This window comes from Chelonoidis abingdonii, chromosome 1 (genome assembly GCF_003597395.2).
Source record: "Chelonoidis abingdonii isolate Lonesome George chromosome 1, CheloAbing_2.0, whole genome shotgun sequence".
NCBI lineage: Eukaryota > Metazoa > Chordata > Testudines > Testudinidae > Chelonoidis > Chelonoidis abingdonii.
Window position 1 is genome coordinate 202,139,533 of NC_133769.1, and position 27,621 is coordinate 202,167,153.

At 42.2% G+C, this 27,621-nt stretch overlaps 2 protein-coding genes across 9 annotated transcripts in view; one reads left to right on the plus strand and one right to left on the minus strand.

Annotated features, from left to right (window-relative positions):
- LOC116828286 (trifunctional purine biosynthetic protein adenosine-3) overlaps positions 1-125 on the minus strand; it is a 56,659-nt gene extending 56,534 nt beyond the window's left edge. The window contains exon 1 of one of the 2 annotated variants that reach the window (XM_032786416.2): positions 45-125. The gene's annotated coding sequence lies outside the window, so the exon portion shown is untranslated. The remainder of the gene's footprint in view (positions 1-44) is intronic. The other variant, XM_075073519.1, reaches the window with a different exon arrangement.
- A 3,370-nt stretch (positions 126-3,495) lies between these two features.
- Positions 3,496-27,621, plus strand: part of SON (SON DNA and RNA binding protein) — a 65,941-nt gene continuing 41,815 nt past the window's right edge. For 3 of the 7 annotated variants that reach the window (XR_012657216.1, XR_012657224.1, XR_012657221.1), the window contains exons 1-6: positions 3,906-4,459; positions 5,139-5,305; positions 7,851-15,903; positions 18,891-19,765; positions 23,911-24,074; positions 26,132-26,272. Coding sequence is in view for 4 of the 7 variants with exons in the window: in XM_075073539.1 (XP_074929640.1) it covers positions 4,335-4,459; positions 5,139-5,305; positions 7,851-15,903; positions 18,891-19,765; positions 23,911-24,074; positions 26,132-26,272 (9,525 nt within the window). In the remaining 3 variants the exon portion in view is untranslated. Of the gene's footprint in view, positions 3,844-3,901; positions 4,460-5,138; positions 5,306-7,850; positions 15,904-18,890; positions 19,766-20,460; positions 20,991-23,910; positions 24,075-26,131; positions 26,273-27,621 lie in introns of those variants that run through there. The other 4 variants (XM_075073532.1, XM_075073539.1, XM_075073528.1 and 1 more) reach the window with 4 other exon arrangements.

Here is a 27,621-nt window from a genome sequence, read left to right on the forward strand (position 1 = left end):
GCGTTAGATAGAACACATTTCTACAAAATGAACGAAACACTTACTGAAGCAACAGAGCAGAGCACGTCCGCCCGCCACACTACTAGACCTTTTGCTGCAATTTCGGCAAACGACAGACAAGTTCCCAGAATTCTCTAGCAGCATGAAATGCTCGTGCTTGATTAACCCTTTAGGCGGAGGAAAGGAAAACGCAATGAATGGGAGGGATTGTAAACGAAGAAAGAGAACTTTTTTTTACTAATAAATTAAGGAAATAAGAAATAGAAAGCTGATACTGAATGCCACTAACAGTTCACAGTATCTATGCATGAAGCCAGGGATTTTAGAGTCATTTATTTACAGCAGGCAGCTCTTTCGACACATACTGGCTTTGGAGCTGCAAGGAGCTCTGGATAGGAGGATCAATGTGTCCATGGTGTGCCCCATTAACTTCAGTGGGGGGCTCTTCATAAATGTAGTGATCTGCCTATGTAGATCTGATTGCTTTATCCGGGTGGCACTCTAATAGACAGTGAAATAATTTCCCAAGGGAACTAGTTGAGCCCCATCCTGACGACGTTTAAAACTAGATAAGACAAACACCAGAAAATGTACAACAGTGAATAATTTTGCATTGTAAGGTTACAGACTACAGCTAATAGATGATTTTCATCTCTAGATTATTTGATTCTATGATATAATGGAGGAAATATAACATCACTCTATAGTGAAACATTGATAGTTAATGAGTTAATTGGATGATACCCTACTAAGACTAGTACTGTTTACTATTTTACTAGGGGCAATGCTCTTGGGAATATTATAGTATTAAATATCAACAAATAATTAATATTCTATACTTATTGTATCTATCACCTTTAATTATGAAGAATTGTGGGGATACTGTAGCATGTTAAATTTAGCATTAAAATGGTAGAAAGGCATAGGTGCTGGAAGTAGGAGTGCTGCCACACCCTCTGTCTAAAAGTAGTATTAACCAACCCAAATACATGGTTTCCACCTTCAGCACCTCCATCATAAAAATTGTTCCAGCGACACTGTGGAAAGGTGTTATTCATCTTCCTGCAGTTTCTTTGCTTTCCAAGAGTCGTAATATAGTTGTAAAGGACTCATTCTTTGTTGAATTTTGCTCATATCTTGATAGGAGTAAGTAATTCCTCTGAATGCAAATAGGAGTTGTGTATGCATGAAAAATGATATGCTCTGAAAAGGCACAGTATCATATTGCATCAGATCTTTTAAAATTATGAGTATCAAAATAAAATATCAGTTTATTAAATACTTTTACATATATGTGTAACTCAAAGAATCATTGGTTTAAAAACTAATCCCACAATAAAGCTCTGGAGTAGCTTTCGTCTTGTAAGTAGTACGACTGACTTCAATGGAACTACTATGGGGAGAAAAATTACTCCAGAGCACAAACAATTGGAATATTGGGCCCTAAACTGGATAACAGTAATTGATCTAAATACATTCACTATGGCCTTGTATGAACTAAAAAAAAAATGTTTTTTTAATTTGAGTTTGCTTCATGGAACTAGTTCAATTCAGTTGAAAATCTCATTTATCACCAATCTAGATTAAGTTGTTACACTGTCCACACTAGTGTTAAGCCTAGTTTTCAATTGAGCTAAGGTACTTTGCGCTAACTCAATTGAAACAAAACATCTTTTTTTCAGTCGACAAGGTCTACGTGAGCAAGATTTGAAATAAATGATTCAGTCTGACAGTTTTTCACATCCATGAGATTTCTTGGTAATCTTCTCATTCTTGTCTAAAGTATGTGTGATATTGTCAGAGTAGTATCAAATGCTTTAATTCTTATTTATCAAAGGTGCCTCTGTCAGAGTTATACGTGCTGCATAATTATTAAAAACTGAATAGATCTATTATGGTATAATAGAGACCTTTTGATGACAATGTGGTTATATGCAATAAGCTAAGAGATCCAGTAACATCTAGCCCAGTCTCCTTCTTTCTACAGTGGTCAATGCCAGATGTTTCAAATGGAATGAATAGAACATGGCAATTGTCCATCTATATATCCCATTGTCCAGTCTAAGCATTTGGCAGTCAAAGGCTTAGGGACACCCAGAGCATGGGGTTGCAGCCATGATCACCTTGTCTTACAGCCTCGATGGACCTTTCCTCCATGAACTTTAATTATTTTTTGAAACCTGTTATAGTTTTGGCCATGACAACATCCCCCAGCAGTGAGTTCCACAGGTTGACTGTGCATTGTGTGAAGTACTTCCTTTTATTTTAAACCTGCTGCCTATTAATTTTGTTGACCTTTGATTCTTGTGTTATGCAAAGGGATAAATAACACTTCCCTATTTACTTTCTCCATAGCATTCATGATTTTATAGACCTCTATCATATTCCCTCAATAATTGTCTCTTTTCCAAGATGAATAGTCCCAGTCTTTTTAAATCTCTCCTTGGACAGAAGCTGGTCCATACCCGTAATAGTTTTTGTTGCTCTTCTCTGTACTTTTTCCATGTATAATTTTTTTGAAACAGTGTGACCAAAACTGCATGCCGTAATTCAAGGTGTGGGCAATTTATATAGCAGCATTATGATATTTTCTGTTTTCTTATATATGCCTTTCCTAATGGTTTCTAACATTCTATTAGCTTGACTGCTGCTGCACATTGAACGAATGTTTTCAGAGAACTATCCATGATGACTCCAAGATCTCTTTCTTGAGTGGTAACAGCTAATTTAGACCCTATCATTTTGTCTGTATAGTTAGGATTATACTTTCCAATATGCATTACTTTGCATTTACCAACATTGAATTTAAACTGCCATTTTTGTTTTCAGTCACCTAGTTTCGTGAAATCCCTTTGTAACTCTTCACAGTCTGCTTTGGACTTAACCATCTTGTAGCTGAAAACACAGTACTTTTCAGTTAGCAATGGGGTGTATTCTGCAGTAATATATATATACTGCATATAACCACACTAGCATCAAAAGGTCTTCATGGGGGCAACAAACAGCATTAAATTTGTCCCATGGCATAGACTATAAATAAGATCTCAGCAATTGATTTGCTGTCAAATTAGTGTAGGTTGGCTTTCCAGAAACGGTCACACATACAGCTTGTCTTGAGGACATATACAACGTATAGAATTTACTTTGGGTAAATTAATATTTGAAAATTTAACTTTGTCACCCAAGAATGCAGAATCATCACATAACTGTATACCATCACCTAATCTATTTTCTCTCACAGACCAAATAAGGAAAGGGGTAAGGCTGCATCAGTGGCACACCAAAATGTGTGTGTGAGAAAGTGCTTTGGGGATAATATCCCCAAATATCTGCCACAAGGGCAGCTGGATTTAGTGCAGCTGATCCGTTTGTAGTGATGCTCTAGTAAAACATTTACCAAACCAGGTACTGTCTGGCTAGCAGAGCCAAGGCAGAGGCTGAATTTCAGGTTGGGGTTTATTTATTGATCTGAATTTAGTTCTGGATTCCGGTCCCTCCGACAAACCTGCACACGCAGGTCAGATCCAGGCTTCCTAAGAGCTAGGGTTTCCCTCACACGGTCTCTCTGTAAACACGCGCTGCCCAGTGCGTGACTTTACACAGCTGCTCTCTGTGTGTGCTGCCATCAGCGCACGGAGCCGCGCCGCACCCCCGGCTGCAGCGGTCACCCGCCGTCTTTCTCTCGCGCACGGGAGGCGCAGGGGCAGTGCAGGCCGTGGTGCAGCGGCGCTGCCTGAGCCCCATGGCGGAGCTCCCACTGGCTGCGGCGGGCTCGGGCCCGGCCGGAGGCGGCAGGCTCGGGCTCCAGGCGGTCACAGCCCCGGATCCCCGGCCTGCGCGGAGGTGAGTGGTGCCGGGCGTGCGGGTCTCCCGCGGGCGGGCAGGCAACCGAGCCCCCGCCGCGCGCTTACAGGCGGACGCGATCCCAGGGCAGCCCGGGCCGAGCCCCGTTTACTGGCCCGGTGGGGGAGGAGTGAGGGGACCGCGTTTCATCCCGGGGGTGGAGGGGCAACGCGGCCCCCGCGCCCACCGGCGCCCTGTGTGGCGGGGGGGGAGAGGACTCGGTGCAGCAACATGGCTGCCAGGGCCCATCCTCCTCCCCAGGCACCTGCGGGGGGAGGGGAACATCCACGGGCCTTTCCCCCCCACCCTGGAGCCTGCGCTCTATGGTTCCCTGTGGGGGTAGAGCGGCTGATTGACGTCCCGTCATGCCTCTGGTGTCACAGAGGACAACCAATGGCGGGAGGGCATAAAGGAAACGCGTTAGCAGGGGGGGCTGGCCTGTGGCTTTTTGCGCTGGTGCATTGTGGGGTAGTGGAGGACCTGTGTTGCGGATGGAGGGGGAGTCGAGCCGTGGGGCTGTCATGGCGACTAACATCGAGCAGATCTTTCGGTCCTTTGTGGTCAGCAAGTTCCGGGAGATCCAGGAGGAGCAGGAACAGCAGCAGCAGCTGGGCGGGTAACGAGCCGGCTCGGGGCCGCGGGGGAAGCGGAGAGGGACGGGAGCCTAGTGGGAGCGGAGTCGGGGTGGGGGCGGGGAGAGGTGTCCAGGCGGCAGTGGGAGGGAGGACGGGGGCGGGGAGGGATAACTAGGGGCAGTTGGGTGGGGGAGGGGCGGCCGTTGCGGGTCGCTCGAACATACAGGCGCTGGCCCGGCGCGCAGCTACGACATCCGGTTATGGTGCAACCAGGCCGCTGCTCCTCTGGGGGGGTCTAGTTTTTCAGTGAAAATAACAAGTTTGGGTGGGCTAATTTCGCAGTGCTTTGATGCTCCTCACAACACGTGCACGCTGGTGTGTTTTCAGTCTGGAAAAGAGTGCTTGGTGGGGTCGGTGTTTTTTTTGGCGGGGGGAGGGAAGAGGGAAACGAAATTTCTGTGTTGTGAAAATGCCTGGGGTGAAACAGTGAGAAAATATTTTCCTCCCTTTGGCATAGTTCTAGTGGCTAACAAAGTATTTTGTCTAAGAACACAGTAAGTAAAACAAACCAAACAATATTTCACTAAAGTGTGAGGCCTCTTCAGGAAGCTAAAATATTCTTTAGAAGGTTTGGCTGTAAGAAATGTGAATACATTACCTTTAAAAAATAAAAATAAAGCTCAAAATTACTTGAATTTTGTTAATATTTTTCTCGGTTAGTGGAAAGGTAGAAGGCCAGCAGAATGGTGAAACAATCCCAGCTGAGCAAGCAAACACTTCAGATGACACAGTAACGGGTGCTGGGAGTCTTCAGAATGATCAGATAGTTCAGAAAATAGAGGAAGTACTGTCTGGGGCCCTTGATACAGAGCTACAGTGTAAATCAGGTAAATGAAAATGCTTAAACATTGAAAATATGTTTTTCTTCAAGGGGACACCATCAAGAGTAAATCTAGTCAGTTTTTTTTAAAATGAAACAAGTTTCTAGTGCTACTCGTGCTGTGCACTTCCCTGATACTTTTTATGGTTTTATAATATTTTACATATATATAAAATGTAACATATATTTTACATATATAATAATACTCTGATTATCCACATAGTGCTGTCAAGTGCACAAATTAAGAGAAAAGTAATCTTCCCCCCTTATTTCTTTGTTATGTTAATATTCGACTTTATTTGTGACAGTAGCAGGATAAAAAATCAGAGAATATAATTTTTTTTCTTAGCTGACAAATGCCTCTTTAAATATTACTTATGAAAAAAGGCATGTCACAATTCATAAATATCTTCTTCAAGGCATTGTTGTGCAGTTCTAACTCTGGCAAAACTTTCTGAAATCAATGGAAGTTTTGCCTGAGTAAGGTCTATAGGATTACTCTTCACATCATTTATCAACCTACAAAATTGTATGACCAAGTATATTAATCGGATAGCAAGGTATGAAATAATATAATTTTCTGGTGATTTTAGTGAATAATGTACTTATAATTGGAAAAAAATAGGCATTCAACTTTCTGTTGCTTCAAATGTAATACACCAAATAAAATGCCTGTGTAGATCCTCTGATAACAATGAATCCAGCAAAAACGAGTCCTGCAAGCATTGTCTACATTTGAGTAGTTTCAGTGATTTCAATGGAATATTCATGAGTAAAGTTACTTGTTGGCAGTATTGGGGTCCTACTTGATTACAAAAAATGTGTTTTCATTGTTTTGTTATGGAAATGAGGACTGCTGTGCACTTGGTAAGTATAGATTCTAAGTGTTTCCACAGAAGACAATGTAGAACTTTGTGGTTGATTTTTGATCTGAATAATCTCAAAGGCTACATTTGCAATTTTTTTCTGATGTTTCTTCTTTCCGTAATGTACTATGGATTTTCTGCACTGAGCATTTTCAGAAATCTTCCTCGCAGTTGGTGTAGAAATGGTGTTGGTTGAATAGTACAAGCAACGGTGGGAGCACTAGTGCAAACTGGCCATTCGTGTTTTTAAAACACGTCTACTCAAAAGAAGACTAGATAATTTGGTAGTAAAAAGACTTGCAACCATTATGCGCTAATGCTCCCACCAATAAATAGTAAAAGTGAAGTGACAGCAGTGATTTGGGATTTATTGTGCAGAAAAGAACACTGACCTTATGCTATTGATACTCTTCATGGCAATCAAAGGATCATGGCTAGAAATACCTTTTTTTTTTTTTTTTTTTTTTTTTTTTTTTTAAATTAAAACACTTAGCTAATATAGGTCATAGTCATACAAACACTTGTGTGTAAAGTTAATGTGCATGTTTTCATGATCAGGGCCATATGCGTTTTATAGTATGCCCATCATCATAGAACCTGAATGTTTACTTTTTATATCAACTCTTTTATTCCAAGATCACTTTCTCCTTTTAAGTATTGTTTTGAGAATAGAAGTAAATCATAGTCCTATGATACAGCTTAAGGTTGCTGGAACATACGTGTTTTTTTTTTCAGTGCAATTATTGTTTTAAAGGAACCTGGCAGACTAGAATGATATACTGTATTAAAAATGTTTTTACTAATAACACTTTAGTGCCCAATTCGACACGTATTTACATGCTTACGTCATGTGCCATTGGTTTCAGTGGCATAGTTATGCACATGTGTAAATCTTTGCAGGATTGAGGCATACTTAAGGGGACTTTAAGATGTTTGTATACCTCCCTGCTTAAGCTCTTTGTATATTTCTCAAGTTCTCTCAGATTGGGTAATGGAAGCTAGTGAATTTGAATTCAGTTTTATTTTTAGCTTTTGATCTTTTTTGCTAGTTTTAATGTACAAGCAAATGCTGCAATGTGTGGTTGCAAACTTTTTTTTTTTTAAAGAAAATATTTCCATTGGAATTAATAAATAACCTTGAGAAATTTTCTTAAATATTTGTTTAGACTTTTTAAACGTACACATTCTGTTTTAGGAAAATGTTGACCTGTCACTTAAAAAAAAATAAATAAATCTTAAAAGACGTATTTTTCTTGGATAATGCAAATGGCACATTTTCTTCACAGTTGTGTAATTTTGTAATATGTGCTATTTTTTTCAGGCATAGTCTTTGCTGTCTTTCATTCATTATAAATGTTTTAGCTACTGATCAAAGATCAGTTGCTATCACATCATCTTAACCGTCTTATTTGTTGTTTTAAGTATAGAAATCCTAGCAAAAAATTGGCAAGAGGCAGTTTGAAGATTGGTTTAATTTTGTTGAAAGCTACATTTTAGGTTTTAATCCAGACATTTTAAGCTCTTATTGAGGGAAAATGTAACTTGTGATGTTATCACAAAAAATGTTGATTTCAGGTTGTGTATGACTTTATGTGCACCTGTGCCCAAATACGGGTTTAAAATATTTTATTTTTGAATTTCTTTTTATAAAATTAGTTTTAAATAAATGTCTTTTTTTTTTTTTAGGTGTGGAGGAAGATTCAGTGAAAAATAGCTCTGCATCTACAAAAAGAGGCCCTACTGATGAAGTAGAAGATGAAATTCCAAGAAAAAAGTCAAAAAAGAACAAGAAACACAAAAGCAAGAAGAAGAAGAAGAAAAAGAAGAAGAAAAGGAAGAAAGAAAAAAAACACAAAAAGCAGCCAAAGGAATCAAAATTAAGTGCACAGTATGGAGAGCATGCAGATTTACAACCTATTTCTCACTCACAGACAGAAAAATTGGGCTCAAAGTTGATCACACAGCATGGAGGTCATGCAGATTCAGATCTTGCTGGTCAAATGCAGCCAGGAGAATTGGGCACTAAATTGAGTGCAGAATACATGGGGCATTCAATTAAAAGACTCACACCTCATTTGCTATCAGATTCTGAATCATCTGTGGAAAAACTTGGGAGTGAAAAAACAAACTTGGTCTTGACTGAGACACACAGTACATTCAGTTCAGAAACCAGCAAATTGGATACCCAGGAAGAAAATACTAATACAGTGAAAATTCAAGAGCAAGCTAAAGTAAAATTATTGGTGAATAAGACTCATGAAAGTATATATCATATAGCTATTAATATGAATGCAAAGGGTGGACCTTTACCAGTTAAAGACACTGAAAATGGTACTGTATGTACCAACAATACTGGAGTTGCTGGTAAATCTGAAATTGAAAAGGATCTGGGGGCTATTTCAGCCTCTGAGATAACAGAAGAACTAAAAGATTCAGAAGCTACTCTGAAATCGATGGGCATGGTGGAGGTGAAAGACTTAGAAACAACCTTAGAATCTGAGACCATGGCAAAGATTAAATTTTCAGAAGCAATTCTAAAATCTCTGACTATGGTGAATTCAGAGGGTTTGGAGGCCCCTCTAGAATCTCTGGCTGGGGCAAATGATTTGGTAGAAACTCCAACATCTGTAGTTGTAATGGAGATGAAAGCTTTGCAAGAAACCACAGAGTCTGTTGTCATGACAGATATGAAAGGTTTGGAAGCAACTCTAGAAACTGTGGGTGTGGCAGAGGCAAAAAGTTTGAAAGGCGGTCTTGAATTTGTGGCTGTGCCAGATGATTTGGTAGCAACTTCAAAATCTGTGGCCAAGGCAGAGGTGAATGGTTTGGAAGCAACTTCAAAATCTGCATCTGTGGTGGAGGTGAAAGGTTCAGAAGGAGCCCTAGAACCTGTGGCCACGCATGAGGTGAAAGATTTAGAAAGAACCCTAGAATATATCGCCCCGGGAAAAGATTCAGAAACAACACTAGAAGCTGTTGTGAATGCAAAAGATTTGGAAGCAGCTCTAAAACCTGCGATGGAGATGAAAGATTTGGAAGTAACTCCAGAATCTGTACACATGGAGGAGGTGAAAGGTGCAGAAGGAATCCTAGAATCTCTGGCTATGGCAGTAGATTTGGAAGGAACCCTCAAACCTGCTCCTGTGGCAGAGGCAAAAGTTTCAGATACAGCATCACTGTCTCTTCAAATAGAAGATAAGAAACAGTCAAAAGGATTCCTAGAATCTGTGGCAATGGCAAAAGGTCCAGAAACAATCCTAGAACCTGCAGGGGTGACAGAGGTGAAAGATTTGGAAGGAATTCCAGAATCTCTGCACATACAGGATATGGAAGATTTGGAAGCGTCCTTAGAACCTGTGGTCATGACAGCAGGTCTGGAAGTGGCTCTAGAACATGTACCTTTCGCCACAGCCACAACTCCACTTATGCAAATGGAAAAAGTGAAAGATGTGGAAGGAGCCCTAGTAAAATCTGTGGCAGTGGCAGAAGGTTCAGAAGCAGCCCTAGAACATGTTGTCTTGGCAGAGAAGAAAGGTGTGGAACCAGCTTCACTATCTCTGCAAATGGAAGATGTGAAAGATTCGGAAGGAGCCCTAGAATCTATTGCCGTGGAAGAAGGCTCAGAAGCAACCCAAGAACCAGTGACAGAGGCAAAAGACTTGGAAGCAATCCTAGAATCTGTCTCGGGGGTGAAAGGGTCAGAACCAGCACCACTGTCTCTGCAGATGGAAGATGTGAAAGGTTCAGAAGGAGGTATAAAATCTTTGGCCATGGCAAAAGGTTCAAAACCAACCCTAAAAGCTGTGGCTGTGTGGGAGGGAAGAGGTTCAGAAGCAGCTCTGCTGTCTCTGGAAATGGAGAATGTGAAAGATTCAGAAGGAGCCCTAGAATCTGTGGCCAGGGCAAGAGGTTCAGAACCAACCCTAGAACCTGTGGCCATGGTAGAGGCTAAAGGTCTGGGAGTTCTCTCTCTGCAAATGGAGAATGTGAAAGATTCAGAAGGAGCCCTAGAATCTGAGACCATGGCAAAATACTTAGAGGCAGCTCTAGAACCTGTGGCAGAGGTGAAAGATTCGGAAGCAATGCTTCGGTCTCTGCAAATGGAAGATGTGGAAGAATTAGAAGGAACCCTAGAATCTGTCGTGGCGGCCAACAGTTCGGTTGCAACCCTAGGGCCTGTGGCCAGGGCGGAGGAGAAAGGTGGAGAAACACCTCCACTATCTCTGCAAATAGAAGATGTGGCAGAATCAGAAGGAGTCCTAGAATCTATGTCTGTGGTGAAGTTGAAGGCTTTGGAAGCAGCCTTTGAGTCTGTAGTCAAGGTAGAGGTGAAGGCGTTAAATAAACTTGTACAAGCTGAGTCTGAGGTCACAGCTCCGTTTAAAGATTTGGGAGCAATTCCCAAATTTCTGTGCATGGAGTCAGATTCGGTAATAACTCCAGAATCGGAAACAACATCGAAAGTGAAAAACATGGAAATAATTGGACAATCTGAATCACTGGCAGAAGTGAAAGATTTGGAAACCACCCCAGAATCTGAGGCAGTGGTGGAGTCAAAGGATTCAGAAACAACTACAGAAACTAAGGTAGTGATGGAAGTAAAAGATTTGAAAACAATTCCAGAGTCCCAAGTCATGACGGAAGTGAGTGACTTGAAAATATCTCCACATACTGAGGTGGAGGTGATGAAAAGTTTTGAAACAGCTGCAAAGTCTGATGCCACTATAATAGAGGTGGAAGATTCTGAATCAACTCTGGAATCTAGGGCACTAGTAGAGGTGAAATATCTGGAAGTCACACCGGAATCTGAGGCAATAACTGGCATAAAATATGCCAAAAAATTTCTAGAATCTGAGGCCAAGACAGAGTTGAAACATTCAGAAGCTATCCCAGAATCTTTACACCTTACAGACTTGAAAGATTCTGGAAAAACACCAGGACCTGAGGTGATGATACAAATGAGAGATTCAAAAACAGCTAAAAAATCGGAGCCAATCCCTCTGGTGAAAGATTCTGAAGCTAGTCGAGAATTGCTGCATATAGTGGTAAAAGATTTGCAATCAACTCTAGAACCTGAGACTGTGACAATGGTGAAAGATTTGAAGGAAACTCTAGAGTGTGAGATGGTGGTGGCAAAAGATTTAGAAACAACCCTAAAATCTGAAGCAATCATGGATGTAAAGCATTCTAAGGCTGCTCCAGAATCTTTGTATAAAGCAAAGGTAAAGGATTCAGAAGCAGTTCCAGAATCTCTCTATTCATCGAAGGTGAAAGGTGCGGAATTAGCTCTAGAACTGGAGGCGGCAGCAAAGGTGAAAGATTTGAAAGAAACCCTTGAATCTAAGGTCATGGCAGATGTGAAAGATTTGGAAGCCGCTTCAGAATCTGTGGTCACGATGAAGGTAAAAGATTTGGAAGAAATTCCAGAACATTGGCAGCCAGTGGGTGTGAAATTTTTGGAAGCATCTCCGGAATCTGAGGAAACAGTAGAAGTAAAAAATTTAGAAGCAACTCCAGAAGCTCAGGTGTTGACAGAGATGAAAGTTTTGGAAGAAACTCTGGAATCTCTGTACACCGTAGAGGTGGAGGAGCTAGAAAAAATTACAAAATCTATGCCAATGGTAGAGGTGAAAGAATCTGAGGCTCTGATGGATCTGAAATTCTCAGCAGCAACTCTAAAATCTGAGAAAACAGTGGACGTCAAAATTTTGGAAGATGCACCAGAATCTTTGACGGTGGAAAATATACAAAATTCAAAAGTATATCTAGAATCTCTGCACACTGAGGAAATGAAAGATTTGGAAGCCGATCTAGAAGCTGAGACTGCAACAGATCTGAAGGATTTGGAAGAAGCTTTGGGCACTGTGCAGGTGAAATATTCAGAAGCAGTTTTGAAATCTCTGAGCATAGCAGAGAGAAAACATTTGGAAACAACTGTAGAAAGTCCTAATGCAGTGCTAGATTTGGAAACAGTTTTAGAACCTCAACACACTGTGGATCTGAAACTTCTGGAAACTCCTGAGATTCCTGAGTTAACAGTGGAGGTGAAAGATTCTGAAGCAGCTCTAGAATCTGAGGCTTTTACAGAGGTAAATGACTTGCGAGCTACTCCAGAGTCTATGGCCACAGTGGAGGATTCTCTTCACACAGTAAACATGAATAACTTGGAAGCAACTCCAGGGTTGGTGACAGCTGCAAAGGTGAAAGACTTGGAAGCAGCTCCAGAATCTGTGGTGGCAGTAGCAGAGGTGAAGGATTTACAAGCAGCTCCAGAATTGGCAGCAGTGGTGAAAGATTTGGAAGCAGCTCCAGAATATGTGACAGTGCTGGCAGAGGTGAAAGATTCAGAACTAGTTCCAGATTCTCTGCATACCATAGATGTGAAAGATTCTGAAAGAACTCCACAATCTATGGTAGTGGCTGCAGAGATGAAGGATTCTGAAACAACTCCAGAATCTGTGGCAGCAGTGGCAGAGGTAAAATACTCAGAAACAAGTCTGGAATCTGTGGTGGCTACTGCAGAAATGAAAGATTTAGAAGCAGCTCTGAAATCTGTGGTGGTGGCAGAAGTGAAGGATTTGAGAGCAGCTCCAGAATCTTTGGCTGCAGAGGTGACAGACTTGGAATCAGCGCCAGATATTCTGCATCCTGTGGATGTGAAAGATTCTGAAACAGCTCCAGAATCTGTGGTGATGGCAGCAGAAGAGACAGATTTGGAAGCAGCTTCAGATTTTCTGTGTACTGTAGATGTGAAAGATTCTGGAACAAGTACAGAATCTGTGATAGCGGCTGAAGAAGTGACAGTTTTGGAAGCAGCTCCAGATTTTCTGCACACTGAAGATTTGAAAGATTCTGAAAGAGCTCCACAATCTGTGGTAGTTGCTGCAGAGGTGAAAGATTCAGAAGCTGCTCCAGAATCTGTTGTGACAGTGGCAGAATTGAAATATTCAGAAACAAGTCTGGAATCTGTGGTGGCTACTGCAGAAATGAAAGATTTAGAAGCCGTTTTGGAATCTGTGGCAGACGTGAAGGATTTGCAGGCTGCTTCAGATGGTTTGGTGGTGGTGGCAGAGGTGAAAGATTTGAAAGTATCTCCAGAATCTTTGGCAGCGGTGGCAGCAGAAGAGACAGATTTGGAAGCAGCTTCAGATTTTCTGTGTACTGAAGATGTGAAAGATTCTGAAAGAACTCCACAATCTATGGTAGTGGCTGCAGAGATGAAGGATTCTGAAACAACTCCAGAATCTGTGGCAGCAGTGGCAGAGGTAAAATACTCAGAAACAAGTCTGGAATCTGTGGTGGCTACTGCAGAAATGAAAGATTTAGAAGCCGTTCTGGAATCTGTGGCAGTGGCAGAGGTGAAGGATTTGCAGGCTGCTCTAGATGCTGTGGTGGCAGAGGTGAAAGATTTGAAAGCTGTTCCAGTTTCTCTGGTGGTGGTGGCAGATGTGGAAGATTCAGAAGGCACTCCAAAATCTGTGGGGGTGGCTGCAGAGATGAAAGATTCAGAAGCAGCTTCAGAATCTGTGGCGATAGTGGCAGAGATGAAAGATTTGCAAGCTGCTCCAGATTCTCTGGTGGCGGTGGCAGAGGATTCAGAAGCAGCTAGTGTTTCTCTGCATACTTTAAGTGTGAATGATTCAGAAGCAGCTCCAGAATCTGTGGTGGCTACAGCAGAAGAGAAAAATTTGGAAGCACCTCCAGATTCTCTGTATACAGTGTACATTAAAGATTCAGAAACAACTCAAGAATCTGTGACAGTGACAGCAGAGGTGAATGATTCAGAAGCAACTCCAGCATTTGGACCAGTGGCGGAAGAGGTGAAAGATTTGGGAGTGGCTCCAGAATTGGTGATGGCTGCAGCAGCAGCAAAAGATTTGGGAGCGCCTCCAGAATCGGTGGTGGCTGTGGCAGTGGTGGACGTTTCGGGAGTGGCTCCAGAATTGGTGGTGGCTGGGGCAGCGGCAAAAGATTTGGAAGCGCCTCCAGAATCGGTGGTGGCTGTGGCAGTGGTGGACGTTTCGGGAGTGGCTCCAGAATTGGTGGTGGCTGGGGCAGCGGCAAAAGATTTGGAAGCGCCTCCAGAATCGGTGGTGGCTGTGGCAGTGGTGGACGTTTCGGGAGTGGCTCCAGAATTGGTGGTGGCTGGGGCAGCAGCAAAAGATTTGGGAGTGCCTCCAGAATTGGTGGTGGCTGTGGCGGAGGCAAATGATTCCGAAGCAACTCCAGGATCTGTGGCAGAAGTGAAGAATGATGATGATCTTGTAAAAAAAAAGAAAGCTTATGAAAAAAGTAAGAGTAGTGATAAACATAAACAAGATGCAAAGAAATTAAAAAGGAGTAAATCTAAATCTCTTTCACGATCCAGGAAGCGGAAAAAAAAGTCCAGGTCACGTTCTGTCTCTAAACATTTGAAATATAAAAGAGCAAGGTCTAGGAGCAGAAACTACTCAGATTCCAGAAAGAACCATTCCACATCTTATGACAAGTCTAGATCCAGATCTGTTGAAAAAAGAGGTGGCAAAGAATCTTCACGGAGGTCTAGACGCAGACACTCCAGGTCCTCTGATGGTCTCAAGTCAAGATCCAGATCCACTGATAAAAGGGAAGGCAAAGACTCTTCCTGGAGGTCAAGACGCAGGCGTTCCAGGTCCTCTGATCGGCTCAAGTCTAAATCCAGATCTGTTGAAAAAAGAGGTGGCAAAGGGTCTTCACGGAGGTCTAGACGCAGACGCTCCAGGTCCTCTGATCGCCTCAAGTCTAGATCCCAATCTGTTGAAAAAAGAGATCGCAAAGATTCTTCATGGAGGTCTAGACGCAGACGCTCCAAGTCCTCTGATCGTCTCAAGTCTAGATCCAGGTCTGTTGGAAAAAAAGGGCGTAAAGACTCTTCCTGGAGGTCCAGACGCAGACGCTCCAAGTCCTCTGATCGTCTCAAGTCTAGATCCAGATCCAGATCTGTTGAAAAAAGAGAGCGCAAAGACTCTTCACGAAGGTCTAGACGCAGACGCTCCAAGTCCTCTGATCGTCTCAAGTCTAGATCCAGATCCAGATCTTTTGAAAAAAGAGGTGGCAAAGAAACTTTCTGGAGGTCCAGACGCAGGCGCTCCAAGTCCTCTGATCGTTTCAAGTCCAGATCCAGATCCAGATCTTTTGAAAAAAGAGGTGGCAAAGAATCTTCCTGGAGGTCCGGACGCAGACGCTCCAAGTCCTCTGATCATCTCAAATCAAAATCCAGATCCAGATCTTTTGAAAAAAGAGGTGGCAAAGAATCTTCCTGGAGGTCTAGACGCAGACGCTCCAAGTCTTCTGATCATCTCAAATCAAAATCCAGATCCAGATCTGTTGAAAAAAGAAGTGGCAAAGAATCTTCCTGGAGATCAAGACGCAGACGCTCAAAATCCTCTGATCGTTTCAAGTCAAGATCGAGATCTCTTGAAAAAAGAGGGGGCAGGGACTCTTCATGGAGGTCTAAACGTAGACGTTCCAAGTCCTCGGATCATCTCAAATCTAGATCAAAATCTCTTGAAAAAAGAGGGGGCAGAGGCTCTTCACGGAGGTCTAAACGTAGACGCTCCAAATCCACTGATCATCACAAGTCTAGATCCAAATCTGTTGAAAAAGTAAGTAGTAAAGAGTCTTCACGGAGGTTGAAACGTAGACGTTCCAAGTCCTCTGATCGTCTCAAATCTAGATCCAAATCTATTGAAAAACTAGGAAGCAAAGAGTCTTCATGGAGGTCCAGATGCAGACGCTCGATCTTGGATAGCATACGGTCTAGAATTAATCAAATCTGTTGAAAAAGAAGGCAAGGTCTACGGGATCTAGAAGTGAAACGCTCCAAGTCCTTGCGTCACAAGTCAGATCCAAATCTGTGAGACAATAGAGGTCAGGAACATTCACAGAGGTCTCGAATGGTCGCTCCAAAGTCCTTGAACGTCACAGTCCAAGTCAATCTGCTTAAGAAATAGAGGTCGGAACCTTCACGGTCTCGATAGCGCCTCCAATCCTCGGACGTCCAAGTCCAAATCAAATTTTCGAAGAAATAGAGGTTCGGAACCTCCACCAGCTGAAGTAGCGCTCAGCTTTGAACGTCACCACCAAATCCAAATCTGTGGAAATAGAGGTTCGGAACTTTCACAGAGGTCGCGAGTAGCCGCGCAATCCGTGCAATCAAAATAGTCAAATCGTTGGAAGAAATAGAGGTGAGGATCCTCCAGGTCTCGAGAATAGTGACTCAAGGACTTTTGAACGTCCACGTCAAATCCAAATCGTTGGTGAAGAAAATAGAGGTTCCGCGACTTCACAGAGTCCGAAGTAGCCCTCCAATCCGTTGAACTCAAAGATCAGATCCAAATCTGTGAAGAAATAAGGTTGAGGAGCCTTACAGAGGTTTCAATAGCCTCAGTCTGCTCTGAACGTACATGTATACGATCGCACATCTTTGATGAAATAGGGTAGGAGCCTTCACAGAGGTTTGACAGTAGCCGTCCATCCAAGTTCTTGGAACATCAAAAGCTAGATCAAATCTGTTGAAGAAATATAGAGGCAAAGAATTTTCAAGTACGTCTCAAGAAGCCACTCCAGGTATTTCTTCTGAAGCTTGCACTAATCCAATCTGATGAAGAAACAGGGCAGGTTCAGACTTCCAGAGTCTCGAATAGCTGTCAAATCTTCTGACATCTCCAGTCAGATCCAAGAAATTGTTGAGAATAGAGGCTCAGGAGCCTGCAGAGATCTCGAAGCGAGCGCTTGAGTCTTTGACACGGCCAAGTTAACAAATATATGAAAAGAATGCAGAAATTCTTCACAGAGGTTTGCGGGTCAGTAGCCCTCCAGCTCTTTTGAACGTGTACATCTAACTCAATCAGATAAGAAATGCGAGGGTTCAGAGCCTTCAACGAAGTCTCGAAGCAGCGCTCCAAGTCTTTGGAACGTCACACTAGATCCAAAACTGTGAGAAAGTAGAAAAGGCAGAGTTCTTCCCAAGAGTCTCGAAGTTAGCCGCCACGTCTTCTGAACGGTCTATCTAAATCAAATCTGATGAAAATAGGTTCAGAGCCTTCATCGAGGTCTCGAAGCACTTCTCGACTTTGGAGTACACATCTAGATTCAAATCTGTGAGAAAAGAGGCAAGAAATCTTCCCAGAGGTCTCGAAGTAGTGCTCCACGTTTCTAACACACAATCCAATCACAGTTGCTTGAAGAAATAGACGTATGGGATCTTCCAGAGGTCTCGAACATGCGCCTGCATCCTTGGAACATATAGAGTTGAGAGCTTCTCAGAATTCCGAATACCCCCGTCTCTGAACGTCACAAGTACCAGATCCAAATCGTTGAAGAAAGAAGGCAAAGTCACGAAGGTCTCAAATAGCTGTTCAAACTTCTGAACATCACAAGTCCGATCACAAATGTGCGATAAGATGAGGTGGAGGAGTCTCCCAGAGGTCGAATCGCCGCTCCAACTTCTGAACGTCAACGTCCAGATCCATTCTTAATTGAAGAATTAGAGTGAGGACCTTCCAGGCTCGAAGTGCCGCTCCGAAACTTCTTAACTCCACGAGTCTAGATCCAAATCTGATGAAGAAGTGGGGGTGAGCCCTTCCCAGAGGTCCGAATAGCGCGCTCAAATCTCTGAACGTCACACTCCAGACGATTCTTATTGAAGAAATAGAGGTTGAGGAGCCTTCCCAGATCTCGAGTAGCGCTCAATCTTCTGACAGTCCAGAGTCCAGAAACCAAAATCTGATGATGAGGTTAGGAGCCTTCCAAGCGTCTCGAAGTAGCGCGCTCAAATCTTCTGAACTCACATCCAAATCTGATGAAGTTGAGGTTGGAGACTTCCCAAACGTGCCGAAGAGCGCTCACACTTCGAACGCAGAGTCAGATCCAATCTTTGCTACATGGAGGTTGAGAGCCTTCCGAAGGTCTGAAGACCGCCCAAACTTCTGAATCGAAGTCCAGATCCAATCTGATAAGAAGTGGGGTGAGGGCCTCCCACAGGTCTCGAGAAGTCGCCTCAATTCTTATGTACGAGTCCAGTACAATTCTATTGAAGAAAATAGGTATTGAGAGAGCTCTCCACAGTCTCAGTACCGCTTCGAATCTTTGACGTCGAGTCCAGTCCAAATCTGTAAGGGAGGTGGTGGACCTTCCCATAGGTCTCGAAGTGCCGCTCCCAAACTCCTTGAACGTCACGAGTCCAGATCCATCTATTGAAGAAATAGAGGTGAGGCAGCTCCCAGAGCTCTCGAAGTAAGGCCCAAACTATGAAGTCCGATCTAGATCCCAAATTGAAGAGTAAAGGGGGTAGAGACTTCGAGAGGTCTCGAATAGCTCGCTCCAATCTTTAACTTCACGATTCCAGAATCCAATCTATGAAAAATAGACGGTTGAGGCTCGCAATAGGCTCCGAGTAGCCGCTCCAGATCTCTGAACGTCACGGATACATCCAATTCTATTGAAAGAAGTGGGGTTAGGAGCCTTCCAGCAGTTCGAAGTAACCCTCAATCTTTCTAACGCAGGAGTCCGATCAACATCGATAAGTGGAGTTGTGAGGAGCCTCAGTAGTCTCTAAGTACCCAAATCTTCTGAGTCACATCTAGATCCAAATCTGATGAGATGGGGGTTGAGGGACTTCCCAGAGTCTCGAAGTACCGCCAAATCCTTTCTGACGGCCAGACCATCAATTCTTATTGAAGAAATAGAGTGAGAGCCTCCCAACAGGTCTCGAAGTAGCCGCTCCAAATCTTCTGAACGTCACGAGTCCAGATCCAAATCTGATGAAGTGGAGGTTGAGGAGCCTTCCCAGAGGTCTCGAAGTAGCCGCTCCAAATCTTCTGAACGTCACAAGTCCAGATCCAAATCTGATGAAAAAATAGAGGTTGAAGAGCCTTCCCAGAGGTCTCGGAGTAGCCGCTCCAAGTCTCCTGAACTTCAAAAGTCTAGATCGAAATCTGCTGAAAAAACAAAGGACAAAGTGTCTTCACAGAGGTCTAGAAGAAAACGCTCCAAATCTTCTCAACGTCATAAGTCTAGATCCAAATCAGTTGAAAAAGTAGAGGGCAAAGCATCTTCACAGAGGTCTAGAAGCAAGCGCTCTAAATCCTCTGAGCGCAAATTACAAAAACATGATAGTGAATCACGGTCCAGACGAAATCGGTCTCGGTCAGTAACCCGTAAAAGACTGTCAAAATCTAAATCTAATCATCGGTCTCGGACACGCTCTCTGTCACGTTCAAGACACAGGAGGAGAACTCGGTCAAGATCAGTGTCAAAAAGGAGACGGTCTTTATCTAGAGAGAGACACAAAAGATCTCAAAGGAACAGATCAAGGTCTGCTGATCGAAGAAGAAGACGATCGAACTCAAGGGATCACCGAATAGTGCTCAGGTTACGGACCAGAAGTCGAACACCTATTCGACGAAAACGGTCTAGGTCAGTGGGAAGAAGACGAAGCTCTAGCAAATCACCAGTTCGACTAAGAAGATCAAGATCACCTGGGAGAAGAAGATGCTATAGCAGATCACCTGATCGTCAAAGAAGGTCCAGATCATCCGATAAGTTTTCAAGCAGATCACCTAAACGTCTTACAGACTTAGGTAAGTAATGCTCTTATCAATCATTTTCATGGCTGTATAGTGTTGCCCTATGTAAATTTCGTCCTGCCTCTGATGAAGATAATATAGTGAAACCCTGGCATTCATCAGGAATCTCTTCTAAGTAATTTTAAGCAATTGTTTAATAACAGACTTTTTGTTGGCATTGAGTATGCACTTTTAGGGGATTCAGAAGTGTAGTTTGATTGAAAATGCAGCAGAAAAATGTGGAGGGTACAGGATTTTACAGGTTACTCCACATAGGCAGACGTCTGCGCTCATGATGAACACTGAGGCTACGAGTCTACGCAGGTGCAAGTGCACAAAGTTTTGCCCCACATTGTAATTGTAGGATCAAGGCCTTAATGTTTTTGTTAAGATGCAGTGATTCACCAGATTTATTTTTCCCCCAAGAGCATGTAGCACATTATTTAAGAAAATTGAAAACAAAATACACGTGTGTGAGTCCTCTACAGTCAGCATATTGTTTCTTTGCCAGTCATATTAATTCTCTTACCTCATTTGCAACTTCTCTGTTGCTGTTCAAAATTACCTCCTTTATATAAAAACAGGCAGGACTGAGCAAGTAATCTAGTTAACAAAGGATGTGAGCTAGAGGATTCATGTGATGCATTCCAAATTTCCCTGGGGCTTGAGGAGGAAAAATCTAGTAATTCTTCCTTACTTACTTCCCTTAGGAGCCGAGCTTAGAACTGTTTAAGGATGCTGGGCTGAAATCACTGAGTATATTGAATAGATCTCCTCACTTTGCCACTATGCATAGGTTGTCAGAGTCTCTATATTCTATTCTGTATCACATAGTAAGGTGGCAATATTTGGATACAACTAGCTGGTTTCCAAGTTGTTGAGCAGAAATCCATTATGTTAACTACACGTTTGCACATAAGACTGGTGACTGAGGCAGCCTTAGTCAGAGGCAAGACTCAAGACACCTGAGATGTTATTCCAGATAGCGGAAAGCTGTAGTATGGAAGTTCATTTGCTCCTCATTGATTGCTGCCTGCATCAGGAATGACTTCCAGATCAAGATGTGAAAGACCACTTACCTAGAAATGTGAAGAACTTAAACTCTTTATTGAGGGCATGACCATAACCTAACATCACATATATGTTTATAGCACTGAAAACAGTTCTTCAACTGTGTGGCAAGATGCAACAGATTTTGAGAATCTGATATGGTGTGTGTGTGTGTGTGTGTGTGTGTGTGTGTGTGTGTGTGTGTGTGTGTGTGTGTGTGTGTGTGTGTGTGTGTGTGTGTGTGTGTGTGTGTGTGTCTTTAAAGCAAAAGGAGACCAACCAAAATTAAGGCTGAAACAGTAATATCCACACCTGTTCCTTGGATCCTCTGCTGCTTTCCTGCCACACAGGAGCAGAGCTCAATTTAATTTTTATGCTTTGGGGAAGAGAAGAATCCGCCACTGTGAAAATTTATAGTAAGAGCAATTTCTTGATTCTTTTTTTGCTATTGGTTACTTAATGTAATAGTTATTCTGGTCTGTACTGAAAGGAACTTCAGTATAACCTACTCTACAAATAAGAAGTCATTTACAATGTTTCGTTGTTATCTGTTCCATCCTCTCCCTGATTTTGAATAGTTTTTGTTTCTGTTCCTATGTGTATGCTCTGTCCCTGACTCCAACCTGGGCACATCTTATCCCAAACCTTACCGCTCACTTCACTCCTTGTCTTTCCCTCTTAAGCCTAGAGTAGTACAGATGCCTAGAGTAGCTTTATATTCAAAGCGTTTCGGGGAGGGAGGCCAGATTCTTAAATTGTTCCCAACCCCAAGCTAGTGCTCAGGCCTGAAAGAAATGAGAGGGATGAAGAGTTGAACGCGAAACGTGCCTTGTCTCACTCATTCCACATTGTTGGACCAGTGAGGGAGAAAATATCTGAAACAAGAGCTGGCTTTAGCATAGAGCAGAGATGTAGCCCTACTCATCATGTTCAGCTTTCCGCTGGGGGAGTAGAGCATCTTTTCGGGAGGTGAGCTCTGCCGCTGCAGTTTCACGAAAGCTCAACTTGAGGCTTTTTTCTGTGCTGCAAGCATGAAGCGTGTGATCTTTTCGATTGCTTAAGAAGTAAGGGGAATCCACCTGATATGTGAGGGGTTACTGTGTACTTCTTGCTAAGGTGGTGATACTGTCATGCCTTATTGGTTTTGCAGGATTTTTTTGGAAAGTGGTTTGAAGTGCCCAATTATTGAAACACAAATTGGCTTCGTCATGTATTTCCTTACCTGCTTCTCTACACATTAAGAAGCTAACATTTATTATTTTCCATGAAAAAGCAGATCTTGTCATGCTTTAAAATTTTTTAATATGTAGTATTTTCGTTAACGTTTTGAGATTATCATAATTCATAAGTGTTTTAACCTATACTAAAATGCTGTTTATTCCTGATTGTTTTGGTTCTAGTCTCAGGTATTTTAATATTGTCTTTTAGCTTGACTTTCAAGTGTTTTCGGATATTAATTCAAGGAATGGTTTAAATAGTGAGCTGCAAAGATTCAGAAAAATAGGGCTTGTGCCCTCAATTTTGCTTTCCTTTAATGACTTCATTCTTTCTCCCTCACTTTTACCTGAGAAATCATCGGCATGTCAACTCATGGTCTTATAGTTTTTGGGGAGTCACCTTTCACCACGTCTTTAGAGGATGCAATATTGGTTGAACTTTCCACAATAAACTAAGCCAGACGGCTGATTGAACTCTTTAAACAATGCTGCGAATGTTAATTAGTCAAATTTAAGTTAAATAGGCATGACTTAACACACAACCACACAACACACACAAATCTGGGGAATTTTACTAATCCTGGAATGTTACCGGTGTCCTTAAAGGTACTTCTTCCCTCATCAGTTTCGTTTTCTCCTGTTGTAAAGTTGCTGTTTTCACTGTTCTCAAGTCACACGACTCTGAGTTTCTAAAGTTTAAAACCAAGCAGGAAAAAAACCACACTCTTTATGGTGCAGGCCGAGGGAACCCTTCAGGCCTTGTATACACCACTAAAGGACAAAAATAAAAAAAAAAAATCAAACCCACGTTTTTTCTCCTACTGCAGATTCTCTTACTTATATGCTCCTGTGATATGAGAGAAAAGTGAATGCAGCTGTTCCAGTGTAAAAGCAAATATATCTATCCACTATATTATTTAAAAGGTGATGTTGTTGTGCCTGTTTTTATGTTCATAGTTTGCGTTGGCGTGGTGGAAAAATGATTTAGTATGCAACTGGTCCTAAAATTATTACTGTAATATACGATTCATAAGCCAGAATTTTTTATTAAAAGGTGAAGCCCAGAGAATGGGGTTGGCTTAAATTGAACGGGGATTATAGAGAGGGAGAGGATGGGACCAAGCCGCCTTCCCCCTAACACCCGAGGGAGCACGGAGAGGCAGCGAGCCAGAGGAAGATGACGGGGCCAGTACTGTCCATCTTTCTGGCCACGCTCTGGCTCGTCCCCACAACCTCGCAAACGCAGCTGCGCTCCAAGGACTGCAGGGCTGCGTGCCCATCGCCCGCCCCCGAGCACTGCTGCAGCCGGCCGCCCGTCTCAGCCCTCTGGAACATGCCTGCGCCAAGTCACCCAGTCTGGAGCATGTAAACAGGGGGATGCACGGTTTGGCCGCGTGGACCAGCCCATCCAAGCAGCTCCAGCCAACCAGGGCATCCTCTCTGGCCCCCCAGATAAGATGAGGTCGGGATGGAGATGGGATGGGATGGAGAGAGTGTGGGGTCCTGGGCTAGGGGTGGGGTAATGTGGGGGTGTCAGAGGGTTAATCCCCTGACTCTCAGCTCCTTCCCCCCAATTTCCCCACCAGTTGCTGTCCTGGCACGTCAGGGTAAGCAGGTGGCGCGCCAGGACACTTTGTTTACTTAGGTTTACCTCCGTGCCTGTGAACAAACCATCTCGGCCTGCCAGCGGCTTATCCTGTTGGCCTGGGAGCCAAAGTTTATGAATGGGTTATAAAAATTTTCCATTTTTACTTATCCATCTTGAGGGGATCGGCTTATAAATGAACTGGCTTATGATCAAGTGTATACGGTATATATGTATATCTATATGTATATACGTTGGCTATCAGAAATCTTTAAAGGCCCACTAATTAAGATTTAATATTCTTATAGACAAGGCCCAGCTACTTGAAATAGCCAAAGCTAATGCAGCTGCCATGTGTGCTAAGGCTGGTGTCCCCTTACCACCAAGCCTACTGCCTATTATAGCTCCAGCAAAGAAGGAGGAGAAAGTTACTCAGAAGTCAGCAAGAGATACAATAAAGGAGCTCACTGAGGTAAGGAAATTAAATTTGAAAATAACTAGCCAACTGTTACTGTTGGTAACTAGGTGTCTGGTCAAGCTGTAATTCTATATGTTTAATTCTCATGAAAGTCTGCTTGTGGGACGACTGCAAGGTTGAACCCTAATGGTTTATCATGTTTTCTTCACAACTTCTATTAATATTGAAAATTTGATGTTTGTCATCTTATAGCAGTCAGTCACTGACTTTTATAATTTAAAAATATAAAAATATCACACTTTTTTACTCTCTGAATCAAATTTTATCCTTTACTGCACATGTTCAGCCCCTCTAGATTTTGGTGAGACTTATGTATGCGTACCCAAGAACAGAATTTGATGATTAAAATTATGACCTGTACCAATTGCAGTATATTAAAGTTCTTTTTGTTCAGATCACAAAAGAAATCTTTGCACCTTGTTTCTTCTGTCACAGGAAACTTCATGCTGTCTGATTTTGCTAAGTTCTGGGATGTGTTCTAAAGTTTTCACACTGAAAAATTTCTGTTCAGAGATGCCATTCTATCATTTTAAAAACTATCACAGTTCTGACATCTAAGCTTTTTTTATAAAATAAAATAATAATTGTAGTGTTCATGGGAAAGATGCCATTTCACGTAAAGAGAGATTGAAATTTGACTGTCCACATATTAGATATAACGATATAGTGGCAGTGCAGGCTTTCCCCCATTGCCCCATGATACAGATGTGTTTCAACCTTGACTTGGAGGGACTTGAGACAGATAGTAGCACAGTCTCCAAGTCTATTCAGTTTTTGGTTTCTACTTAGACTGACAAGGAGTGTGCCATTGCAATGGTAGTTTTTGTGGTATGCCTCCTTCTCAACTCCAAATAGGCCATCAAACAATCATCAAATGGTTATAACTTCTGATTGCTGTTGATACGAATTGGAGTTGAACCAATAAGTTATAGATGATTGGCTCTAAATCTTTTTACCAATCCCCTGAGCCATGTAATGTCTCCAATTTTTACTAATATATAATGATGAATAGTGACATTGCCACTGTTTTCTCTGCGCATTTTCATGACAGAAAAACACCATTAATTATTTTGGCTTTCAGAATTTCCAACTTTATAATATTCTCAAACTCACCTCAAACCAATGCAGTTACAGATACCTCTGGAGCAAAAAGTACAAGCCAGTCTATAAGTAATAAATAGTAATTTGTTATTAAATGCTAGTCCACCAGTTCTTTTCAGGAAAATATCTCTTCTCTCATATTCCAGTCATACTGTTACAGCCTACCCTAAAGTTGCTTTTACATATTCCTGGAAGAGTAACAACTTGGATTGCCGCATAGATTTGTTCTTAGCACGTCCCCACTTACTGTACATTTTTAGGTTTCACTTGCACAGTATGCAAAGTGGGATTGTCCTGTTCAGTTCTTCTAACCTGCAAAACATTTCAGAGGTGTCCCAATCTTTTTTTTAAAACCCTTGCACCTGGGAAGATTTCTGCACCACCAGTGAAAACCAGTAATTGTTTCTTGGGGTTTTCCTTGCAGACATTTTGTGTGGAAATCTCCCTGCAGGCCAACTAAATAAGTGAGCTGTCTTTTTATTATTTTTATTTTATTTACTACTACTATTAAACATTTATGTTGTGGTGTCTAAAAGCCCCAATCAGGAGAGGGGGCCCCATTGTCCTTGGTGCTAGTGCTGTACAAGCACATAGTAAGAGATAGTCTGTGCTTTTGAAGAGCTCATAATTTTAGCCTTGGATCCTGCAAATAGCTCCATACAGCTTCTTTGAGTATAGTGTGGCTCTCGATGGATATAAGAGTAGGGCTCAAAGCCTATCTAGACAAGATGGACACACTTCAATGGATAGACGATGGACAAGTAAATGGCAGAGGTATACGTTCATGCTAGTTGAATTTTTTGTAAAGAGTTCCCCAAACGATCAACTCCTCCTTTATAATTCCTTTCTTCCCAATTTTAAATATGTACTTCAACGAATTCGTCATTTCTTGTAGAATTAAGGAATGTTTCTGTCCAGATGTTCAGATTGATTCAGTTATTTTTTGGTAGAAATGCAAGAAGATTGCACAAAGCACAGATGATGTGATCGTGAACAAGCCTCATGATTCTGATGAAGAGGAGGAGGAACGCCCTTTCTATAATCATCCTTTTAAACTCAATGAACCTAAACCCATTTTTTTCAACTTAAATGTAAGTACTGTAAACAGTTATAGATTATATAAGTTTTAATTTTGTTTTATTTTAGCAAATGTATGTAGCTACAGGAAAAACAAATTTGATGACCCTTATCAATGGAGGAAATTTTAGTTTATTACAGAATTGCAGTTTTTATCTTGACATGGATTTGCAATGGAATGTTAACAAAATTTCAACAGCAACATACCTACTTGAATGTCATAGTAAGAGACTGGTCAAAACTCAGTGAAGTTCATGGCCAGATTAAGAGAAACTTTCGTCGCTAGATTAAAACTCACTATTTTTCTTTCTAGAGACATTGTCTGATTAAAATTAATATATTTAAAAACAGCTGATTTCCTTTAACAGTTTTTTAAAGCTAATTTTTCAGTACTTGCAGTAGAACCTCAGAATCACAGACAGCTTGGGAATGGAGGTTATCTGTAACTCCAAAATGTTCATAACTCTGAACAAAACGCAGCTTCGGCTCCAGCAGTTCACACTCCGTGCCAGGTTCCAGAGGCTGTTAGGCACTTGGTAGCAGGCAGCTTCTTTCCCGGCCTGGGCAAGCTTATTCCCCTCCTGACTGGGGTGGGGTGGGAGGGGCACTGGTGGTGAAAACAGCCCCTCCCCCCAGGTCGAGGGAAGGGAGCATGAAAACAGCACCTCTGGCTTACAGGAAAGCAGCACAGACCCCAGTGCTATTCCTGCTCTGGCTGCCTTGGGCTGGCAGTGGAGGTCACAGCTTTGCCTATGAATTTCAGTGTCTTCAACACCTATACCTAGCTATAAGTTAGTGCCTGACATGTAGGGGTTGGGCTAGGGCTTGGAGTAGGGGTGGGGACAGACTGCCTAGATGTGCCTACCTTTAAGATGCAATACAGGTAAAAAGTACAGTATTTATCTTCATTTTTTAAAAAACAAAAACAACAGCAGCAGCAAAACTGGGCTGGTAATGAATACTGTATATTATCGAGGCTGCGGACACTTCCCCTTATAGGATCAAGTTTTCAATTGCTTATGACTCTGCCAGACTTTAAGCATTTGGGCTGAAGTTTTCCATGCCACATGGCTGCCTAAGGCTGAATATACTTTTCTGGAAAATTTCAACCTGAATGGTTAAGCTATTTCCGAGAATGAACCTAGGGGAAATACACTTTTTTTGCTCATGTTAGGAGATTCTGGCAGCCATTTGGGTTTTCTTGTTGTTTTTTGAACAGCTTTAGCACCGCTATGCTTTGAATCAGAGACTTGAAATTTAGCAGGGTTGTGGCCTTTGTCTCAGGGATGTATGTGCCTCTTGCTGTGCCCTTGAAAATCTGACCAAATATGGCCAAATTATAACTCCTTGAAAAATCTTACTT